The sequence below is a fragment of the Notolepis coatsorum genome, assembly GCF_963971535.1.
Source record: "Notolepis coatsorum genome assembly, chromosome: 2".
Lineage (NCBI taxonomy): Eukaryota > Metazoa > Chordata > Actinopteri > Aulopiformes > Paralepididae > Notolepis > Notolepis coatsorum.
Window position 1 is genome coordinate 17,744,556 of NC_140166.1, and position 22,184 is coordinate 17,766,739.

At 41.4% G+C, this 22,184-nt stretch overlaps 1 protein-coding gene across 1 annotated transcript; it reads right to left on the reverse strand.

Annotated features, from left to right (window-relative positions):
- Positions 1 to 12,842: 12,842 nt before the first annotated feature.
- LOC311223989 (ras-related protein Rab-14-like) lies at positions 12,843 to 20,016 on the reverse strand. The gene is made up of 8 exons (XM_084308777.1): positions 19,887 to 20,016; positions 19,364 to 19,422; positions 18,537 to 18,590; positions 18,051 to 18,228; positions 16,196 to 16,262; positions 15,077 to 15,164; positions 14,876 to 14,906; positions 12,843 to 14,481 (listed from the first exon to the last, which is right to left on the reverse strand). Exons 2-8 carry the CDS (start codon positions 19,413 to 19,415, stop codon positions 14,304 to 14,306), a joined length of 648 nt encoding a protein of 215 aa, XP_084164903.1. The 5' UTR covers positions 19,416 to 19,422; positions 19,887 to 20,016; the 3' UTR covers positions 12,843 to 14,303.
- Positions 20,017 to 22,184: the final 2,168 nt, after the last annotated feature.

The following is a 22,184-nucleotide window of genomic DNA, read 5'->3' on the forward strand; positions in this document are numbered from 1 at the left end:
GTCTGCCAGTAGGTGTGCAACTTTGGGCACGTCCAGAACATGTGGAGCAGAGTGGCTGGAGCCTGTCCACAGCGGTCGCATAGAGGGTCTATGTCGGGATATATCTTAGAGAGCCTGTCTATAGACCAATGCAGTCGGTGTACAATTTTTTATTGGATAACCGCATGTTTAAGGAAAATGGAAGAGGAGAAAATCCCCTGTATTATCTTGTCCCATGTGACCTCTGTGATTGGTTCACCTAAGTCAGTCTCCCATCTGCCCCTGAGGAGGTCTAAAGGTGTCGAGTTGCTTCTATTAAGTAGTTCATAAATTCTGCTTATAGCCTGTTTCTGGATCAGTTTACAGTTCAAGATTGAGTCTAAAAGGGAGGCCGGAGGACACTCTGGGTAGCAGTACGAAGCTCCGGAGTTGCAAGTATCTATAGAAGTGTGACCTAGGAATCTTGTATTTCTGTACTAGCTGGTCAAAGGAGGCAAAGTTGCCGTCTATATAGAGGTCAGACAGCGTAATCACTCCACTCCCAACCCAACTGTCAAAGGCCTTATCGATCGTTGATGGGACAAACATGTGATTTCTTGTGATCGGAGCAGCCTGTGATAGTTCCCTGAGGGAGAAGGTTCTTCTAAATTGGTTCCACACTTTTATCGAGTGGATGACCACTGTGTTCGAGGTAAAGCTAGATATGGGCTGTGTGAACGGGAGCTTAGCACATAACAAGGCAGATAGGGAGGTGGATTTAACCGACGCACTCTCCAGTACTGTCCACCAGGGGGCTGTGTCCTCCCCCCTTACCCAGTATAATAACGATCTTATGTTTGCTGCCCAGTAGTAGTAAATAAAGTTTGGAAGCGCCATCCCACCCATTACGCGGGGTCTCTGCAGCATAGATCTTTTGATCCGGGGCGGTTTTTTGTTCCAGATAAAGGAAGATATCTGGTTGTTTATCTTGGAGAAGAATGTTTTGGTCAGAAAGACTGGAAGACTCTGAAATACATATAGAAATTTCGGCAATACATTCATCTTTATTGTGTTGATTCTCCCACCCAGGGATAGCGACAGGGGGTCCCAACGTTCAATATCTCTCGCCAGGTTGGACAGTAAGGGTTGATAGTTAGCCATATATAGGTCCTTATGTTCATGCGTGATCCATATCCCGAGGTACTTGAACTTTTTAGGGCTAATTTTAAACGGGAATGTGCTCAGAGGTATATGCCCTTCAGTGTTCGTGCATTTGCATGCACGTGAACCTATGTGTGTGTGTGTATGGATGTATCGGACACAGCCAAAGTGTAAACGTATGGGTGTGTAGGCGTGAGTGTGTGGGTCCGTGCCCCCGTGTCTGTATAATGTGTAAACGTGTATGTGTGTCTACATGTGTCTGTGCATGTGCGTAGTATGTGCCCACATGTGTGTGGTATGCCTAGAATCTCTAGATAGTGCATCCATTAGGTATGCGAGCGCGTGCGTCATCATAGGTGTGAGCATGTGTGTACATATTTATATGTCTGTATGTGTATACAGTACACACATTGTCCTATTGGGGCCAAAATTATACACTGTTAACATCGCCTGTACATCATAAGTATAGGGCAATGAATTTGCTGGAGATTGGTGAGTCACTTAGCTTGGTAAATGGTGTCCAGTGGCGTCCTCTCAATGCTAGGCAGATGATGCTACACATAGATGATCACACAGTAGACATTACAGTAGCCTCTATATATATATTGTCCTGTTGGAGTTAATATGATACATTGTTCACATCACCTGCATATCATAAGCAGCACGTACACATCGATACATCTCTCTTTCTAGTCTCACCCGCTGCTGCGTGCACAATGTTCTTTCTGACGTAGCTCATTGCTTCACCTGCATCGATGAACTCTTTTTCTTTTTCCCCGTGCGTGATGCGAAGTCTGGCTGGAAAAAGAATGCCGTATCAGATGCCCTCACGGCCACGTAATATCTTCCTCACCTCCGTAAACGCAGCCCTGGCCTTCGCGACGCCCGTGGCATAGTCGGGGAAGATTGCAATAGACATTCCGTTGACCTGTAATGGAGCCTGAGCGCGCGCCCATCTCAACACCTCGACACAGTCCTGGTAATAGTGGAGTTTAGCCACGATAACACGGGGCTTCCCGTCCGTCCTCTTCGGCCCCAGTGTTCTGTGCGAGCGATCTACCAGCACTTCATCATCCATTTGCAGCACGCCTTTCAGTAGCCTTGAGACCGACGCAGTGGAACTTGAGCCATCCGTCTCAGCCACTCCGAGTATCCTCACGTTACACCTCCTCATTCTTCCTTCCATGTCATCACACTTTCCCCTGAGAGCGGTCACCTCCGTCTTTAAGTCTTCGACTGTGGCTTGTAGCGTTACCACCTCGTCCGACCACCTCGAGAGACCACCCTCCATGTCTTTAACCGCAACCTCCATTTTGTTCATGTCCACACGCAGTGTCGCTACACAGCTTCACATTTCCTCCTTCATCGCTTTCAAATCATTTCTGATAAGGTCGAACTCTTTGGAAAGTGCACCTTTCAATTCCGATTGTATTATCTCTGCGAGTTCGGATTTCAGCACGAGGAGAATCTCCGCCTTTAAGGCTGTGGTATCCACGCCGGACATCTTTGACGGTGTGGACGGTGGTGGCCCAGAAATGGAATCCGAGCCTTTTTCAGGCCTACTTGTAATCGGGACGAATCCGTGTTTGCGTAGGCTTGATGCCATCTGTCCGTGTAAAAAATGACCAACGGTTTGAACAAATGTACCCTGAGTAAGATTCACTACGTTTTGTAAATCCGTAAGCTTATTAAATTAAGATAAAATAACAAAAAGTAGAGGTTCGACGGGAGCGAGAACAAAAAGCGTGTTACTCCATTTGATTGATTGATTGAAAACTTTATTAACAGATTGCAGAATGGGTACAATACAGTACAGCTCAATACACACAATTGTTAAGGGGATGCAGACCAGAGAAAGACTTTCGTCTTGTTTACATCAGGGTCCCCCATTTTCAATTCATCAGGACATATATGACATACATGACATACAGATAGTCAGTACTGCTACATCTATACATTTATGACATACCAGATTTGCAAATACAGTACTGTTTGTAATACAGAAGGAGTCAAGAAAAGGGAGTATATATATTTGACGTAGAAACTGTACATTGGAGGAGGTTGGGTGGGGGGGGGGGGGGTTGGGTACATTGGGATATTGACAACCATACTGGGTAATTTACATTGGAGGTGGTTGGGGGGGCACACTGTATAAACAAGCAAAACTGTACATTGAGGGGGGGGGGGGAGGAGACACTGTACAAACAAACAAAATTGTACATTGGACTATTGACAAAACCATACTAGGTAAATGACTGTACATTGGAGGGGGTTGGGTTAGGATATTTACAGGGGCCAGTGTTGAATTGCAGTCTCCAATTGCTCCATTGCTCGCCTAGCCACGCCCCCCGGAGGAAATACAATTTTAAACATCAGTTTGCACGTACCACAAACAGATGTGTCCTTCAGTTATTGGTGTAAAGTTGTGGAATTCTCTCCATAGCGAGCTTAAGGGATGTAATAGTGTTCGTCTATTAAAAATAATTATAAAAAAGAAAATGTTGACAGGTTGACGTGGCCCTGCTAAGCGAAACGCACATTTTAGAGGAAGACAAAGCCACGTTAGCGGACAACATATACCATAACATTAGTCACTCTTCCTTTGGAACGAGAACCCGTGGAGTTGCTATAGTCGTGAAACGGAAGTTGAATATTGAATTGAAGGGAGTATGGTCTGATGCAGATGGTCGGATAACCATAGCTAAGATTGTACACAGGAATAGGAAAATAGCGTTGGTAGCGGTATATGCCCCAAATTTGTACGAAGCTCATTTCTACACTACACTTACCAGAACAATGTTAGACCTTCCTGAATACTCATTTATAATTGGTGCAGATTTTAATGCCATGGATAAATCTTATCCCACCTTTTCCAACGAACAGAAAAATTCATCTAATGCGTTAAAGGATTGGGCGAAGAATACAGGTGTAAATGATCTATGGCGATCACTCAACCCCACGACTCGGAAGTACTCCTGTCGATCTGCAAGACATAACACACTTTCCAGAATAGATTATGTTTTTGCATCCCCGAGACTATTTGATAACTATGACGTGGAAATGGTACCCAATGCAGATCACTGTTATTTACTCCTAAAAGGATAATTTGGTATACTGTCATCCCGAGCCCCAAGGTGGCGATTTAACTCGAGACTGCTGAATAACAAGGAATTCATTACACAACTCAAAGAAGCTCTTTCTGTATTCCTACTGGAGAATGCGGAATCAGTGCAGGACCCCAGAATATTATGGATGTCGGTAAAGGGATTGATCAAGGAGTTTACCGGGTGCTTTTCCTCCAAAATACGCAAGAATCGTTGCTCAAAACTGGCAGAGCTGGAAACGCTTTACTCTACGTTATTTTCCTCCTTACAATACAACTACTCGGATCGACTGGAAACTCAAATTAATGTGCTAAAAAAAGAGATTAACGCCATTTATAAACAACAATCTGAAGTACAAATAGGTAGCACAAGACAACAGCACTACTCTCAGGATTCTAAACCAAGTCACCTACTAGCTATGCGATTAAGAGTCAACGCAGAATTTGCAGATATAAACTCCATTAAAGCACAACAAGGACTTGTTACAGACCCTAAAAAAATCAACGAGACATTCAAAGAGTTCTACTCCAACTTGTATAAATCAGAAACGACCTTCGATCAAAACAAAATGGACACATATCTTAATCAAATTAACCTCCCCAAACTATCAGAGGATGACGCTAAACAGTTAGAGACACCCATCACACTAGATGAACTTAGGGAGGCCATATCTGAAATGCAAAGTGGTAGGGCTCCTGGAAGAGACGGTATCCGACCAGAAATGTACCTCATGTTGGGACGTAATTGGACCCCTATTACTTAATATGATTCTATATTCAATCAAGGAGGGGAACTTCCATAAGAACGACAATATTGCACTCATAACAGTCCTCCTTAAAAAAGACAAGGACCCCACCGATTGCGGTAGTTACAGACCCTTAAGCCTCCTCGGAACCGATATCAAGCTGTATTCTAAGGTATTAGCCATCAGACTCCAAAAGCATATGACGTCTTTAGTTCATCCGGACCAGACTGGCTTCATAAGAGGCCGCTTGATCACGGATAATATAAGACGATTACTACACGTACTAGATGCCAGCAAGGATGACACCACACCTAAGGCGATGCTGTACCTGGATGCGATGAAAGCTTTTGATAGGTTGGAATGGTCTTATCTATGGGCAGTATTAGAAAGGATGGGGTTAGGAAAAGGATTCATTGATATGATTAAAGTATTATACAAAGACCCATCGGCCATGATTACAACAGGTATAATCACCTCCGGAATCTTTCCGTTATCACGCTCTTCTAGACAGGGTTGCCCTCTTAGTCCCGGACTATTCGATTTATCATTAGATCCTTTAGCACAATACATAAGACAATCCCAATTCATAGAACCAATCGCAATCAAGGGCACACAACATAAAATTAGTTTATATGCGGACGACGTAATACTGTTCATGCAAAACCCTAACACCGCAATGCCTCATCTTCTCAAGTTGATTGATGAATTTGGCAGTCTATCGGGATTTAGGATAAATTGGCCAAAGTCGGCTTTCCTTCCACTTAATGCACCTGCAAAAAATATACTCCTTCCAGAAGAAATACCAACGGTTAAACACTTTAGATGTTTGGGAGTTGAAGTATTCCCTACTATAAGCCAAACGGTGAAGTACAATTACATAAAAATCCAAAATAAGATCAAATACGACTTTGAAAGGTGGTCAAAACTTAAAAACTCAGTTCAGGCACAGGTATCAATAGTTAAGATGGATGTCCTACCTAGAATCAACTTCATTAGCTCAATGCTACCGTTACCCCCTCCAGATGGTTACTGGAAAAAACTACACTCTACCGCATACAAATTTATTTGGAATAACAAACCACCACGTATAAAAAGATCCACCGCACAGAGAAACAAAGCCGATGGAGGTATGGCATTTCCAGATTTTTACCACTATTTTAAGGCGTACACTTTAAGACCACTGACAACCTGGTTTGATTCCCAAGCATCAGTATCCTGGAGAATTTTTGAAGTAAATATAGTAGCTCCACATAGACTGCAGGACATAGTATACACCAAATTATCAATTAAGCAATGCGAATTGAAATTTGGCCCCATTATTACTCATGCGATCCGGATATGGCGTGAAACACAAAAAAAATATTCGAACCCACATAAATGGCATAGTCATACTCCCATATTCAATAACAATGCACTTCTGATTGGAAAACGACCTATAAGATACCCTAAATGGGAAAAGCAGGGCATACACACATTAGGAGATGTTTTCAACAAATGGGGTTTCTGTAGATATGAAGAAATACATAAAAAATGTAATCTCACCAGATCCACATATTATTTTTACGCACAGTTATTGGTATGTTTGAAGGCTCATGGAGTCCCATTAAGGATACCAATTGAACACCACAGATACCACAAATTATTCTATGAAAGAGAGACATCGAGAGGTTTTGTATCAGATTTTTATCATCAATTACTAACGTCCTCGTGTGAAACCCTCCCCCTAGACTCAGTCTGGAGGAGGGATATACCAGACCTGGAAATAAATTTTGATTGGCAAGATGCCTGGGCAAACGTTCGACTTGCGTCACGTAACCCGGACCATCAACAAATAAATCTTAACTTTATTCATAGGACATACCTGACTCCTATAAGATTGAACAGAATGGGACTTAAACAAGACTCCAGATGCACCTTGTGTACAAATGGGGATGAGGGTACATTTATGCACATGTACTGGGACTGCCCACCAGTTAAGATATTCTGGAAAGAAGTGTCCCAGCAATTATAATTTTTTTAAATTCTGGATATACCTGTACACCCCTCTGTATTGCTGTTGAATGATGTCTTTGAGTTTGCAGTCCCTATACAGCTAAAGAGATTCGTTTTATCAGGTATCACAGCGGCTAAAAAGCTGATAGCATCACGATGGTTTCAACCGGAAAAAATGTGTAGGAAGGTTTGGATTCTTACATATCTCGATGTGATTTATCTAGAAATATCTACAGCAAGGATTCTAGGTGTCAGTGAATCCAAAATTGCAATGTGGTTAGAAGTGGTGGAGAGAATAAAAGCTAGCATATGAATTGTAGTGCCTGGAAAGGAGCAAATGATAATGGATGGATTATCCAAGTGGGGGTCCGGGGGGGGGAGAGCGAGAGCATATGTATGTAGGGTATTAGATAGCAAGTATTAGGTATATTTCTTGTATAATACATTTATTCAAATGGTGATTTAAATTGGAGGTGTACTGCTAATTAATGCTTGTATATCTAATTTTATGTTGTTATGTTTATGTGTATGTTTAAAAAATAATTAAAAAAAATATATATAGAGAATAGAATTATTAGAAGAATTGTGCTATTTTGAAATGTTCACTGTATAGCACTTGTAGACTGAGAGTGAAAGAAAAAAATGTAACATTGCAGTATAGTCTGACCTGGATCGTATTTGCTTCTTTTTTTATAGAGGATGTCGTTGTATATAGTACATGCATTTGTTATGAATTGTATTTCGCATTGCTACTGTACTTATTTCTGCACTCATTTTGATACCCCTGACACACACACATACACTCTTCTGCTGGATACCTGAGGGCCTACAATAGCAAATATCACTGACTGACTGGCTCCCCATTGTTGTGTGTCGTGGCCGTGCCTAGTCATGCCTCTTGTTACCACATGTATGGTAATTATCGTATTTGTACAATATTTTATGCTCTGTACGCCTATTTGTACTATCGGTTATGACTTGCAAGTGATAATATTCCTCCCTCCTGAGAGGAGACACAGGACTCGATCCTAGGCCAGCAGGGGGCACTTTGTGGTTCCAGGGGCGAGGGTTTTGACCACTGCACCATCTCTGGGCATGGGTCGTCTGTACAGTATGTTCGGTTTGACTTAGACCTACCCAGGCCTGCCGTCCAAGTGGGTGTTTCTGGACATGTCCTTTTGACTATTTTCTACCCTCAAATAATACTGGCATCAATCTCTGTGCTTTTGCAAAGTCTGACTTGAAATCTGAATCAACACAGTAGTCATTGCGTTTTATGTATGTGTGTGTGCATCCTTATTAACACTTTGGTCGCCAGGCTTATATTCTTAATATACCATCCTCCGCCAGCTCTATTTGTCTATGGGGATGTTTACCTTCTTTGCAGGGCTATAACTTTTTAAATTGTATTGCTAAATTGACATTACTATGGCCCATTCAACGTCAAGTATCTATTGTTCAGGGTGTAGCAACGTTATACTTTTTCATTCACATATTCATACTAAAATACGGTCTAAAGTATAAGTATGTTTTATCTCCTTTCTCCAGAACGTGATTTATAGCCCCAAATGCATTATATTGATGAGCAAATACAGTTTGATAGGAATCTGCGTGAGATAAAAAATTTCAAATGCACGTGCTTCTAGAAGTTACTACTGATCATTTGATGTTGACCGGATGAGGGGGGGGGGGGTCGTTTATAATTCCGTGGCCAACGTTAGATGATTCATCTAGTGTGGGTGATATGATCATCAGAGCAGTTAGTATCGAACACGTTAAAAAATAACGCTGATACCGTAGCTTCCTCATAGCGTTGGGCAATGAGCGTGGAACAGAAATATTCCTATTATGGGATGTAGAAATATGCGATCCATTTGCAGGTTGTATAATAGTATACGTCCAAATCATGTTGTTTATCGAGTTATTGGTAACGGATTGCTATCCGTTGTGTCTAGCTCGAGTCCTGGGACTATTACTGAGTGATCGGACCGAATTGGAATGAGCACCAGCTTCCATTTCCTGTTTCCGCTCTGGGCGATCCGCCGATCGGCCACCAGATGGCGCTCTTGAACCGTTGGAGAGTTGAGAGGGGATCAACAGTAGATCTCAAGTCTCCGGGGGAGAAATATGATTTCGATCACAGATTTTAGAAATATTGATATCAAAGGCATGGTACGGCGTCTTTGGCAGAATGAGCATGGCGGGGAATGACGTGGTACGGCGTTTTTGGCGACCATAGTGTTAAAGGTGCTGTACGTGGTAAAAAAAATAAAAAAATGTGTCAGTATGGAATTCAAATGTGAATCTGAATAGTGAGATATTTTCTTTTCTTGTTTATTATTTCATTTTTTTTCTTGTTTAATCTGTGGATTGTTTGTTTCTTTGTATATGGTATGAATTCTTATTTTGTGTAAATTAGGTTGTATGCCGACCATCAAGTAATACTTGTTTAGTTTAGGAATAGGGGGCAGGTAACTATAAGAATTCTTCTTCTTCCTGCTCCTTTTGCCCATGGTAGAACGTTATTTATGATTTAGTAAGAAAAACTGTATGATTGTATTGCTTCCATGTGGCAAATAAAACTCTGAATATGAATCTGGAGTTTCATGAGAAATTGTCAGAAATATAATACTGACATATCAGGATTCCCAAGTTGAACAAACCAGCTGTATCAAGAAGGAAAGGTTCCAAATGTTAATATATAATTCATTTGAATGTATTTTTAATTTTTTAAACATTTGAAATCACTGCGCAAAATACAACCCTCAGAAGTTGAAATGACAGCCTGCTCGATGGAGTACAACAGCCTTGGAATTCAAATGGTTTGTATTTTCAAGTTAACATTTTTTAAAACTCCTGTTCCTGGGTCCACTTGCTGGAATTGAATAACTGCTGTGAGACGTGTTTACACTGGCTTCTTACACGCCACCTGGAACCTGGATCAATAAAACACTAGATTTCCAGGCGTGTTTACACTGGCTTCTTACACGCCACCTGGAACCTGGATCAATAAAACACTCGATTTCCAGGCATGTTTACACTGACTTCTTTGGTCCGGACTATCGGACCAGAAGTCGATAGTCCGGTTTTTCGGGTTTGTGTGAATGCGCAGTCGAACTCGGTCCGCGGACCAAACATGCGAACTCGGTCCTCCAAAAAACATAGGTCTCGGTTCGCCTTCAGCGGACCAAACGTAGTCAGTCAGGCATCTTGGGTAGAAGGAACACCGCAGCTTATTATTATTATTATTAATACCGCGCGCAGCACACTGCATCTATCTATCTATCTAACTGTGCATCTTGGGTAGAAGGAAGAAGAAAAAAACACGGCTTATTATTACCATGGCGCGCGGCATTACAAGCACACTGTGTAAACATGTCTCGTGGACAGACTTGGGTGATCCGCTGATCTGGAGTCAGACATGGCTCGCAGTCCACACACACAGACACACACACGGGCTCGCAGCCACACACACATTTCCACTCTATCAATGCCACGCCTCTGCTACTATCACTGCTATGCAGTTTGTGTATTTCCGCATTTCACTTCCTGAAGGGGAGGGATTTCCACTCTCCATTGTGTCCAATAGACGAGCGCCCTTTTCGACCGCGTGACATTGTTCATAAAGTTTGGTGCACCTGACAAATTTACTGTGTGAATGCAGACGAACCAAATGATGAATGCAACAATGTTGCAACTTCACCACCAGAACCGCACCGAGTCCACCAAAACTATATGTGAAAGCACCCTTACACTCCACCTGGAACCTGGATCAATAAAACACTCGATTTCCAGGCGTGTTTACACTGGCTTCTTACACTCCACCTGGAACCTGGATCAATAAAACACTCGATTTCCAGGCATGTTTACACGCCACCTGGAACCTGGATCAATAAAACACTAGATTTCCAGGCCTGTTTACACTGACTTCTTACACTCCACCTGGAACCTGGATCAATAAAACACTAGATTTCCAGGCGTGTTTACACTGGCTTCTTACACTCCACCTGGAACCTGGATCAATAAAACACTCGATTTCCAGGCATGTTTACACGCCACCTGGAACCTGGATCAATAAAACACTAGATTTCCAGGCATGTTTACACTGACTTCTTACGCTCCACCTGGAACCTGGATCAATAAAACACTAGATTTCCAGGCGTGTTTACACTGGCTTCTTACACGCCACCTGGAACCTGGATCAATAAAACACTTTTTGAGTTGAATGCCTTTGGTCCTCACTTCCACTGTAGGACAGACAATATCTTCATCATCAGTGTATATATATAGTATACAGTATATATATAGAGAGACTCTGTGTGCTCTGAGGGCCACTGGCACTTATTATGCACATGTTCAATGTCCACCAGTGGCTCGTTTTTGGAAATCCATAACAACTAAACTTTCGGACATATGTAACCTGACAATTCCACTTTCCACAACAACACTAATCCTAAATGATATCTCCCTACTGCCGGCCTCCATACAACAAAAAAAGACTCATTCTAGAGAAAGTTACAGCAGCCAAAAAATGTATAGCCATGAGTTCGAAACGACCCAAAAAACGTACAACAATCAATTGGGCTTTGACACGCTTGGATGTAATTTATATGGAGATCTCCACTGCCCGGGTGATTGGAGTTAGGGAATCCAACATTTGAATTGTGGGCCTCTGCAGCTGAGAAAGTAAAGGCCATGATCTAGCGGCGGAGCGGGGTCTGGGTTTCGGTCCTGAGGGGTCCTGGGAGTGGGGGAAGGAACGTCTTTATTGTAATGTCTGTGGCAACTTAATTTTATATTCTGTTTTTATTATTTCTATTTGTCATTATTGTTATCATTACTGCTGTTATTGTCGTTTATCATTATTACTGTATTGTGGTTTGTCTTGTTTCAACTGGAAGATTTTTTTTTATAATAATTTAAAAAATGATCACAAAAAAAAAAATATATATATATATATAGAGAGAGAATTTATTTACAAATATTACCATGAAGTGCGTTCCCATGGTCAGACACACAATGAAAAGTAGAGATGACGGAAATCATTACAGATAATATACATATATATATATATATATATAATATAAATATGAAAGAACCCTAAAAAGCAAGTTATGTATTTTTACAGAAAGAGATAAACAGGCAACAGAAGAGTAGAATGTACGTTCCGGGCCTGAACACGTTCCTGGCCTGAGGATGACCTGGACGATACGTGTGGTGTTACTTCTCAACACATCACCCTACTGGGCAGCGTCTTACAATCAATACATCATCGTCAATTATTGATATGTTGCTTTAACTCCTGCAGAATGATATGTTGGTTTAATAGAGGAGGCTCCAGCTAACGGATTATAAATGTATCTGCAGGTCCCGTGAATTCTGCTGAGTCGCTTTTCATTATTCAAAAGGCATGATCGCTACTTGTTTTTGAGAAACACACTACCACTTACAATACGCGGAGCCAAATTATGTCATTATACTAAGTGATCAAAAATTATCACTTTTATTTGACAATGATCAATTGATGTTAGACATTCTATACAGTAGCTTTTAGATGTGTTAGTAGCAGCTCAAGTTGACGTGTTGGTTTTAACACGGTGTGATGACCAGTAAGACTATGCCGTGTCTGACATGAAGTGTTGTTAATGACACTTCCTGTTTCTTTTGGGGGAGGGGGGGTTGTATCTTCTTAGTGCTAAAGTATGCCTGTTTAGACCAGGTTGAAGCAACACAGACCTAACAGAACACCCTGTCTGTTTAGACCAGGTTGAAGCAACACAGACCTAACAGAACAACCCATCTGTTTAGACCAGGTTGAAGCAACACAGACCTAACAGAACAACCCATCTGTTTAGACCAGGTTGAAGGAAAAGACCTAACAGACTGAACGTATCCAGGTCTCAGGGTGACAGACTGAACGTATCCAGGTCTCAGGGTGAAACAGGACGTATCCAGGTCTCAGGGTGACAGACTGAACGTATCCAGGTCTCAGGGTGAAACAGGACGTATCCAGGTCTCAGGATGAAACAGGACGTATCCAGGTCTCAGGGTGAAACAGGACGTATCCAGGTCTCAGGATGAAACAGGACGTATCCAGGTCTCAGGATGAAACAGGACATATCCAAGTCTCGGGGTGAAACAGGACATATCCAGGTCTCAGGGTGAAACAGGACGTATCCAGGTCTCAGGGTGAAACAGGACATATCCAGGTCTCAGGGTGAAACAGGACGTATCTAGGTCTCAGGGTGAAACAGGACGTATCCAGGTCTCAGGGTGAAACAGGACGTATCCAGGTCTCAGGGTGAAACAGGACGTATCCAGGTCTCAGGGTGAAACAGGACGTATCCAGGTCTCAGGGTGAAACAGGACGTATCCAGGTCTCAGGATGAAACAGGACGTATCCAGGTCTCAGGGTGAAACAGGACGTATCCAGGTCTCAGGGTGAAACAGGACGTATCCAGGTCTCAGGGTGAAACAGGACATATCCAGGTCTCAGGGTGAAACAGGACGTATCCAGGTCTCAGGGTGAAACAGGACATATCCAGGTCTCAGGGTGAAACAGGACGTGTCACAACAACTGGCCTCCTGTCATCAGACAGTTCATGTCAGCTTTACAAAAAAGATAACAAAATCAGAATGCTTTCACTTCGGCCAGTTTGTGTCCCCAATGGAACTAAAGTGCCTGGTTACTATGGTTACTATGGTTACTATGGTTGCTAGGAGAGAAGCATAATAGCTACAGTGGGGAACTGGGACATCATGTGACAGCAGAGGAACAAATTAACAACAAAACAAAATCATCATCATAATCATCAGGAGTTTGGTCAGCTGTCTCTCTACATAGATGATCAATCATCGATCTGTACTTTAATAATCAATAACTTAGGTAAATTAAAACAGATTAAAAGGCCAGCAGGCTAGCGCCCTGTTACTGGGAGAAAGAGAGAGAGAGAGAGAGAGAGAGAGAGAGAGAGAGAGAGCAGAGGGGATGGAGGGAGTGTGTGTGTGAGTGCATGTGTCTGTGTGGGTGCCAAAGGCCCTCCCTATCTGAACAGCGCCTCCTAGTGAATAAAGATGATGTCACACACATGCAGAGAGGCAGCTGCTGTGTATGTCTGTGTGTGTGTGTGTCAGTCAGTATGCGTGCATGTATGTGTGTGTGTATGTATGTGTGAGTGTGTGTCAGTCAGTGTGAGTGCATGTATGTGTGTGTGCGTGTATGTGTGTCAGTCAGTGTGCGTGCATGTATGTGTGTGTATGTATTTATGTGTGTGTGTGTGTGTGTGTGTGTGTCAGTCAGTGTGCGTGCACGTATGTGTGTGTGTGTGTGTGTGTCAGGTCCACTAGCAGCTGCAGGCCTCCTTGGCGGGCTGCGTGTCAGAGCTGAGCCGGGCTCCCTGTGGGGCCGAGGGCTTGTGTTGGACTCCAGACTCTGCAGCGTTCAGGTCCAGACTCCCATCCTGGATGTTCTGATAAATCTTCTTAGCAGCTTCAAGAAACGCATCCTCTACATTCTCCCCTCTGAGAGAGAGAGAGAGAGAGAGAGAGAGAGAGAGAGAGAGAGAGAGAGAGAGAGAGAGAGAAGTGACACGAGAGAGACAAAGTGACACGAGAGAGAGAGAGACAAAGTGAGACAGAGAGAGAGACAGAGAAAAAAGTGAGACAGAGAGAGAGAGAGGGAGAGAGAGACACAGACAAAGTGAGACAGAGAGAAAGAGAGAGACATACACAGACAAAGTGAGAGAGAGAGAGACACACACAGACAAAGAGAAAGAGAGAGAGACACGCAGACAAAGTGAGACAGAGAGAAAGAGAGGGGGGAAGGAGAGAAAGAGGGGACACACAGTAAGGATACACCAGGTAACAAACAAATAAGGAACACTGTTTCAGAAACTGTGTGTAAATGTAAACTTACGTCTTGGCGCTGGCCTCCAGAAACAGCAGACCTACGACAGGAGGACAGACAGAGCGACAGACGGACAGACAGACAGACATCCGTTCAGTTTACACAGAGCTGGAACCACTCCCATGTTGTTATGAGTTGAGAATATCAATTCAGTCAACAATGTTATAGAAAGGTGGAAAGGAAATAAATAAGAAAAACTGTTTCTCTCACCATTCTCCTCAGCAAACTGTTTGGCCTCCTCATATGTTACGTCTCTCTGCGCCTCCAGATCAGCCTTGTTCCCTATGAGAATAATCACCTGACACACACACACAAGTTAGACTTACTACATGAATAATCACCTGACACACACAGGTTAGACTTACTACATGAATAATCACCTGACACACACAGGTTAGACTTACCACATGAATAATCACCTGACACACACAGGTTAGTGTTACTACATGAATAATCACCTGACACACACACACACACAGGTTAGACTTACTACATGAATAATCACCTGACAGACACAGGTTAGTGTTACCACATGAATAATCACCTGACACACACACACAGGTTAGACTTACTACATGAATAATCACCTGACACACACAGGTTAGACTTACTACATGAATAATCACCTGACACACACACACAAGTTAGACTTACCACATGAATAAACACCTGACACACACAGGTTAGTGTTACCACATGAATAATCACCTGACACACACAGGTTAGACTTACTACATGAATAATCACCTGACACACACAGGTTAGACTTACTACATGAATAATCACCTGACACACACAGGTTAGTGTTACCACATGAATAATCACCTGACACACACAGGTTAGACTTACTACATGAATAATCACCTGACACACACAGGTTAGACTTACCACATGAATAATCACCTGACACACACAGGTTAGTGTTACCACATGAATAATCACCTGACACACACAGGTTAGACTTACCACATGAATAATCACCTGACACACACAGGTTAGTGTTACCACATGAATAATCACCTGACACACAGGTTAGTGTTACCACATGAATAATCACCTGACACACACAGGTTAGTGTTACCACATGAATAATCACCTGACACACACAGATTAGTGTTACTACATGAATAATCACCTGACACACACAGGTTAGTGTTACTACATGAATAATCACCTGACACACACAGGTTAGTGTTACTACATGATCACCTGACACACAGGTTAGACTTACTACATGATCACCTGACACACACACAGGTTGTCATGTTAGTTTAGTGTGTCATCTCAGTAGTCACACTGAGATGGGGTGTGTATATGGTGTTGACTCACAGTATTAGGGTTGGTCAGGTTCCTAGCATCAGTCAGCCAACTGCTCAGATGGTTGTAAGTACTTCTCCTAATAAACAGACAGGTGATTAGGTTCTAAACAGTCAGACAGGTTCTCAAAAATGTTTTATCAACACAATAAAACTTGAAAACTCCTTTTTATTGTGGTCCAAATCCAGGTAGGATATTTCAGTGGTACAGTCCCAGGTAGGATATTTGAGACCTCCCTACCTCAGTATGTAACTGTTTTTTTTATTTTTTATTTAAGAGCATGATCACAAACCTCCCAACCTCAGTATGCAACTGTTTTTAATTTAAGAACATGATCACAAACCTCACAACCTCAGTATGGCTGTTTTTTATTTAAGAACATGATCATAAACCTCCCTACCTTATTATGTAACATGTGGTTTGTCCTATTTATGCACATTTATTTTTTCCTTTAACATGTACTTGAATGAGGGTAAAACCTCAATGTTCATTTAGAGAATAAAGGTTTCAATCAATATTCTGTATTAACTAGTGATGTCATGATCTATTCAGTACATTACCTAGTGATGTCATGATATATATTGTGTATATTACCTAGTTATGTCATGATATATGTTCAGTATATTACCTAGTGATGTCATTATATATATTCTGTATATTACCTAGTGATATCATGATATATATTCAGTATAGTGATGTCATGATATATATTCAGTATATTACCTAGTGATGTCATGATATATATTCAGTATATTACCTAGTGATGTCATGATATATTATTGTGTATATTAGTGATGTCATGATATATATTCAGTATATTACCTCGTGATTAGGGGTGTAACGATGCAAACTCACAACAATTAAATTCGATTACGATTCTTCAGGCAACGATTCAATGCATCATGAAATCTCTTCATTTAACCACGATTCGATTCGATTAATTTTCTATCAGTTAATTCCCCAAAAAAAATTGAATACACAAATGTGGCTGGGTGAACTGATTCACTCAGCATGAATGGACTATAGGTCAATAAAAACAATACACACAATTTTTTTTTTAAACTGCATTGATGCATCGTTACACCCCTACTCGTGATGTCATGATATATATATTCAGTATATTACCTAGTGATGTCATGATATATATTCAGTATATTACCTAGTGATGTCATGATATATATTCAGTATATTACCTAGTGATGTCATGATATATATTCAGTATGGTAAATGGCTGCTTTTTTATATAGCGCTTTTATCCAAAGCGCTTTACAATTTGTTACTCACATTTTACCCATTCACTCACACACCGACAGCGGAGGCAACCATGCAAGGTGCCATCCTGCTCATCGGGAGCAATTAGGGGTTAAGTGTCTTGCTCAAGGACACATCGACACGGTGCCAGGGAGGAGCGGGAATTGAACCGGGAACCTCCGGATTGCCAGACGACTGCTCTACCTCCCGAGCCACTGTCACCCCTATATTACCTAGCAATGTCATGATATATATTCAGTATAGTGATGTCATGATATATATTCAGTATATTACCTAGTGATGTCATGATATATATTTATTCAGTATATTACCTAGTGATGTCATGATATATATTTATTCAGTATATTACCTAGTGATGTCATGATATATATTCAGTATATTACCTAGTGATGTCATTATATATATTTATTCAGTATATTACCTAGTGATGTCATGATATATATTCAGTATATTACCTAGTGATGTCATGATATATATTCAGTATATTACCTAGTGATGTCATGATATATATTCAGTATATTACCTAGTGATGTCATGATATATATTTATTCAGTATATTACCTAGTGATGTCATGATATATATTCAGTATATTACCTAGTGATGTCATAGACCATGAGGGCGCCAGCGGCTCCTCTGTAGTAAGACCTGGTCACGGCTCTGAACCTCTCCTGACCTGCTGTGTCCCAGATCTGCAGCTTGACCTTCTGACCGTGGACCTCCATGATCCTCGTCCCAAACTCCACCCCGATAGTGTGAGGGCAGTCCGCCATGACTGACATCACAAATAAAACAAATGTAAATAATTACGGCTAATATTATAAATACAAACTCTTCTTCCAATGGTATGTGGGGTCGTCGATGCCCAGAACAGTGTAACGTCAGACACACAAATAGATTAAATAGACTCTCTGCGTACAGTTCAGGGGAAATAAATATTTAAGTTTAGGGAATCATCTTTTCTTTTCAAAATAAATCTAACCACAACATTGGTGCAGTGAGTCTACCATGACTGACAGGAGAGGATGAGGTGAGAAAGAGGAATGTGCAGAGGAGGTTGGAGACAAATGAAAAAGGACTTACATTTCTTCTCTGTGAACTGGTGCAAGAGACAAGACTTCCCTACTCCCATGTCACCTAGAGACACAGAGGGAGAGAGAGATAGAGAGAGGGAAACACAGAGGGAGAGATAGAGAGAGGGAAACAAAGAGGGAGAGAAAGAGAGGATGGGAGAGTGACAATTGTATTATGACAACACACCAAGACTTTGCTGTCTGCTACAACATAATGGACCACAGAGAGCAGCTTGAAGATCCTACTGGTCTTTCTCAGAGCGACTGAGCTAAGTATCTCCATCAGAGGGGTGGAGCTAAGTATCTCTCTCAGAGGGACTGAGCTAAGTATCTCCATCAGAGGGGTGGAGCTGAGTATCTCTCTCAGAGGGACTGAGCTAAGTATCTCCATCAGAGGGGTGGAGCTAAGTATCTCCATCAGAGGGACTGAGCTAAGTATCTCCATCAGAGGGGTGGAGCTAAGTAACTCTATCAGAGGGACTGAGCTAAGTATCTCCATCAGAGGGGTTGAGCTAAGTATCTCTCTCAGAGGGGTGGAGCTAAGTATCTCTCTCAGAGGGACTTTTTTTTTTATCATTTCATTGCTAGAGATGAATGGTTTATTTTTGTTTTATTTACATATACAGATTAAAGAAATAAAAATAAAGAAATAAAGATTTTAAATCAAATCAAAGTATATCTCTCTCTCAAGGGACACTAAGGATCTCAGACTTTCCCTGACATCAGCACACAGCAGTGAAGTATTATCTATTGTCCCCCTGCTCGGTCATCAGATACACTCACATTATGTCTCCATGTAGTCACAGTCTAGAATGGATGTAGAGCTTCCAGTCTTACCAATGATAATGTACTTGAAGATGTAGGAGTAATTATAAGGTGCTGTAGTCATCTTGCTCCTGGGAGAGAGAGAGACACACAACAACAACAACAACGTCAAAAACAACTACAGTGAACGTATACAAGCGTTGCGGGGCCTAACGGTCATCATCTGAGTCAGCTGACCATTAGAGTCAGGCTGAGAAAAGTCACAACTGAGTTAGCAACACACAAAAGCAGTTAGGTTAGCTAGCTAATTACCTGACATTTCATAATATAGTAAGCTACAGGCGTGACAGTAGCTCTGGTTAATAATAAGTAACACTACTGAATTTAATTAGGAATAAACAGATGTTTTTCTGGTTAAAGAACACAAAATAATAACCTCGTTAGCAAGCTAAAATACTACTGGCTCTCATCACAGGTTTGGTGAAGACGCCTAGCTAACGTTAGCACTTCGAGGCCAATTTTGTCGCGACTGACACAAAAGCCGAGACACCGAACGCCACAAAACCATTACACTCGGGGTGTTTGTTTACTTTACCTTTAGTTGGGATTTCTACCTATCCTGGTAACTTGATAATTTGGTCGTAAGACAGCTAAGGTAGGTAGGTTAGTTAGCCAGTTAGCCTCGTTATCCGTCAGAAAAACCTTTCCCACTTCCGCAATTCTTCTTCTTCGGTGACTCCAGCTGTAGGCAGCTAACGTGGCGGGCCATCCTGCCCCCTAGCCGACAGGAGAGGTTCTAACTAATGACTTACATAATATCTTATAATTATAAAATATGTTGCTAGAGGGTGAATTGAAGGCACTATTGTGGAAATATAAACTAAACAGGTATTTGTACCTGCTTGGGCTTGTGGATAAACTGGTGTAGTATGTATGGTAAGGTGTGGAATGGATTGATTGATTGATTGATTGATTGATTGATTGATTGATTGATTGATTGATTGAAAATGTTATTAACAGATTGCAGAATGGGTACAATACAGTACAGCTCAATACACACAATTGTTAAGGGGATGCAGACCAGAGAAAGACTTTCGTCTTGTTTACATCAGGGTCCCCCATTTTCAATTAATCATAATGGAATTATATTATATGATATTATATTGTATGGTATGGTAGTTCAAGTTTCAAGTTCAAGTTTCAAGTTTCTTTATTAGTTGTCAGAAGTACAGAATAATTTGATACAAAATGCTTCTTTCTGTTTCGCTCCAGAGACTGTGCTAGGCAAAAATAGGTAATAAAATAAGTATAGCAAGTATAAAATAGAAGTCAAGTACGTAGACAAAAATGTTCAGTATATACATATATACAATGCTCTATGTAGAGTAGAAGTAACTGAGTTACCATACAATATACTATACAGTGCAAAGCAGAAGTGGGATGAGGTACAATTTAGGTACAATATAATTTACAGTAAGGTGTAATGAGGTATGGGTTGTAGTGAAGTGTGGTATGGCACAGTAGGGTATGGAATGGATATGATAGAGTATGGTATGGTGGGGTATGGTAGTATATGGTATGTGTGGTATTATGGTATAGTACAGTATGGTAAGGTATGGTGTGGTATAGTATGGTATTATATGGCATTACTGTATTATATGGTATAGTATGGTGTGGTGTGGTATAGTATGGTATTACTGTATTATGGTATAGTATGGTAAGGTATGGTGTGGTATGGTATTGAAGGAATATATGTTTTTCAATGTGTATATAATGTATATATCGGTGGGTGACAGCATCTACTCAGACGGATCTATAGATCTTAAAAGTAGCCGGCAGCCAGTGTGTGTCTCCACGGTAGCAAGCAGGGTGTGTGAATGCCAAGGTCGTCAGCAGGTTTGTAACAAAAACAATCGAGATAAGCACTGAGAGCAGGCAGGTTTGGTCAGAGAGAGAACTATGGGAATAGTTTGACATCGATAGAACGGATGTTTAGTGTGTTAAAGGTGAAGAGCAGTTGCCATGGGAGCGTGTCACGTAGTAACGAGAAGAGGGGGCGGCCCGTTGCTATGGGGAGAATGTTATGAGGTGTGAGTTTCTTCCGGGATAAGTTAGATCGAGACCCGACGCACAATCAAGCAGACGCGCTGATCAGAGACTGTGAGATCCTTCCTCACCCTCGCCGGGTGGGGCAGGGGAATATGACACAGCATCGCTAGCTTCGGCTAACAGGGGAGGTTTTGGCTACGATGCGGCCCAGAACCATGGGACTGATGAGCGAAGAGATGGTGGAGAATACTGAATTTAGTTTTCCTTCAAAGACTGTTCAAGGACATTACCGAATTGGTTACATCTGGTACAGCGGCTGTTTATGAAAATAAACATGAGGATCTAAGGAAAGAGATCACGTTGCAGTGTCGTTTCTTATGACTAACGGATGTACTAACAGGGGTTGATACAGTGGGTGACAGGCAATGTGAAGGATTGAAAACAAACAACGCAGAACAGGGAGAGTCACGAAGGAGATGACGAGATGAGATTGGCTGATTACCGAACTATCTTTCAGTATGATATGGTATTACTGTATTATATGATATAGTATGGTAAGGTATGGTGTGGTATAGTATGGTATTACTGTATGATATGGTATAGTATGGTATTATATGGTATTACTGTATTATATGGTATAGTATGGTGTGGTATAGTATAGTATTATATGGTATTACTGTATTATATGGTATAGTATGGTAAGGTATGGTGTGGTATAGTATGGTATTAGTGTGTAACTGTTTTTTTCTTTTTTTCTTTTCTTCTCTTTTCACTTGTTTTTGTCCTATTTATGCAACTGTATTTTATCCCCTTTCTATGTATTATGAACTGTTTGCATTTGTAA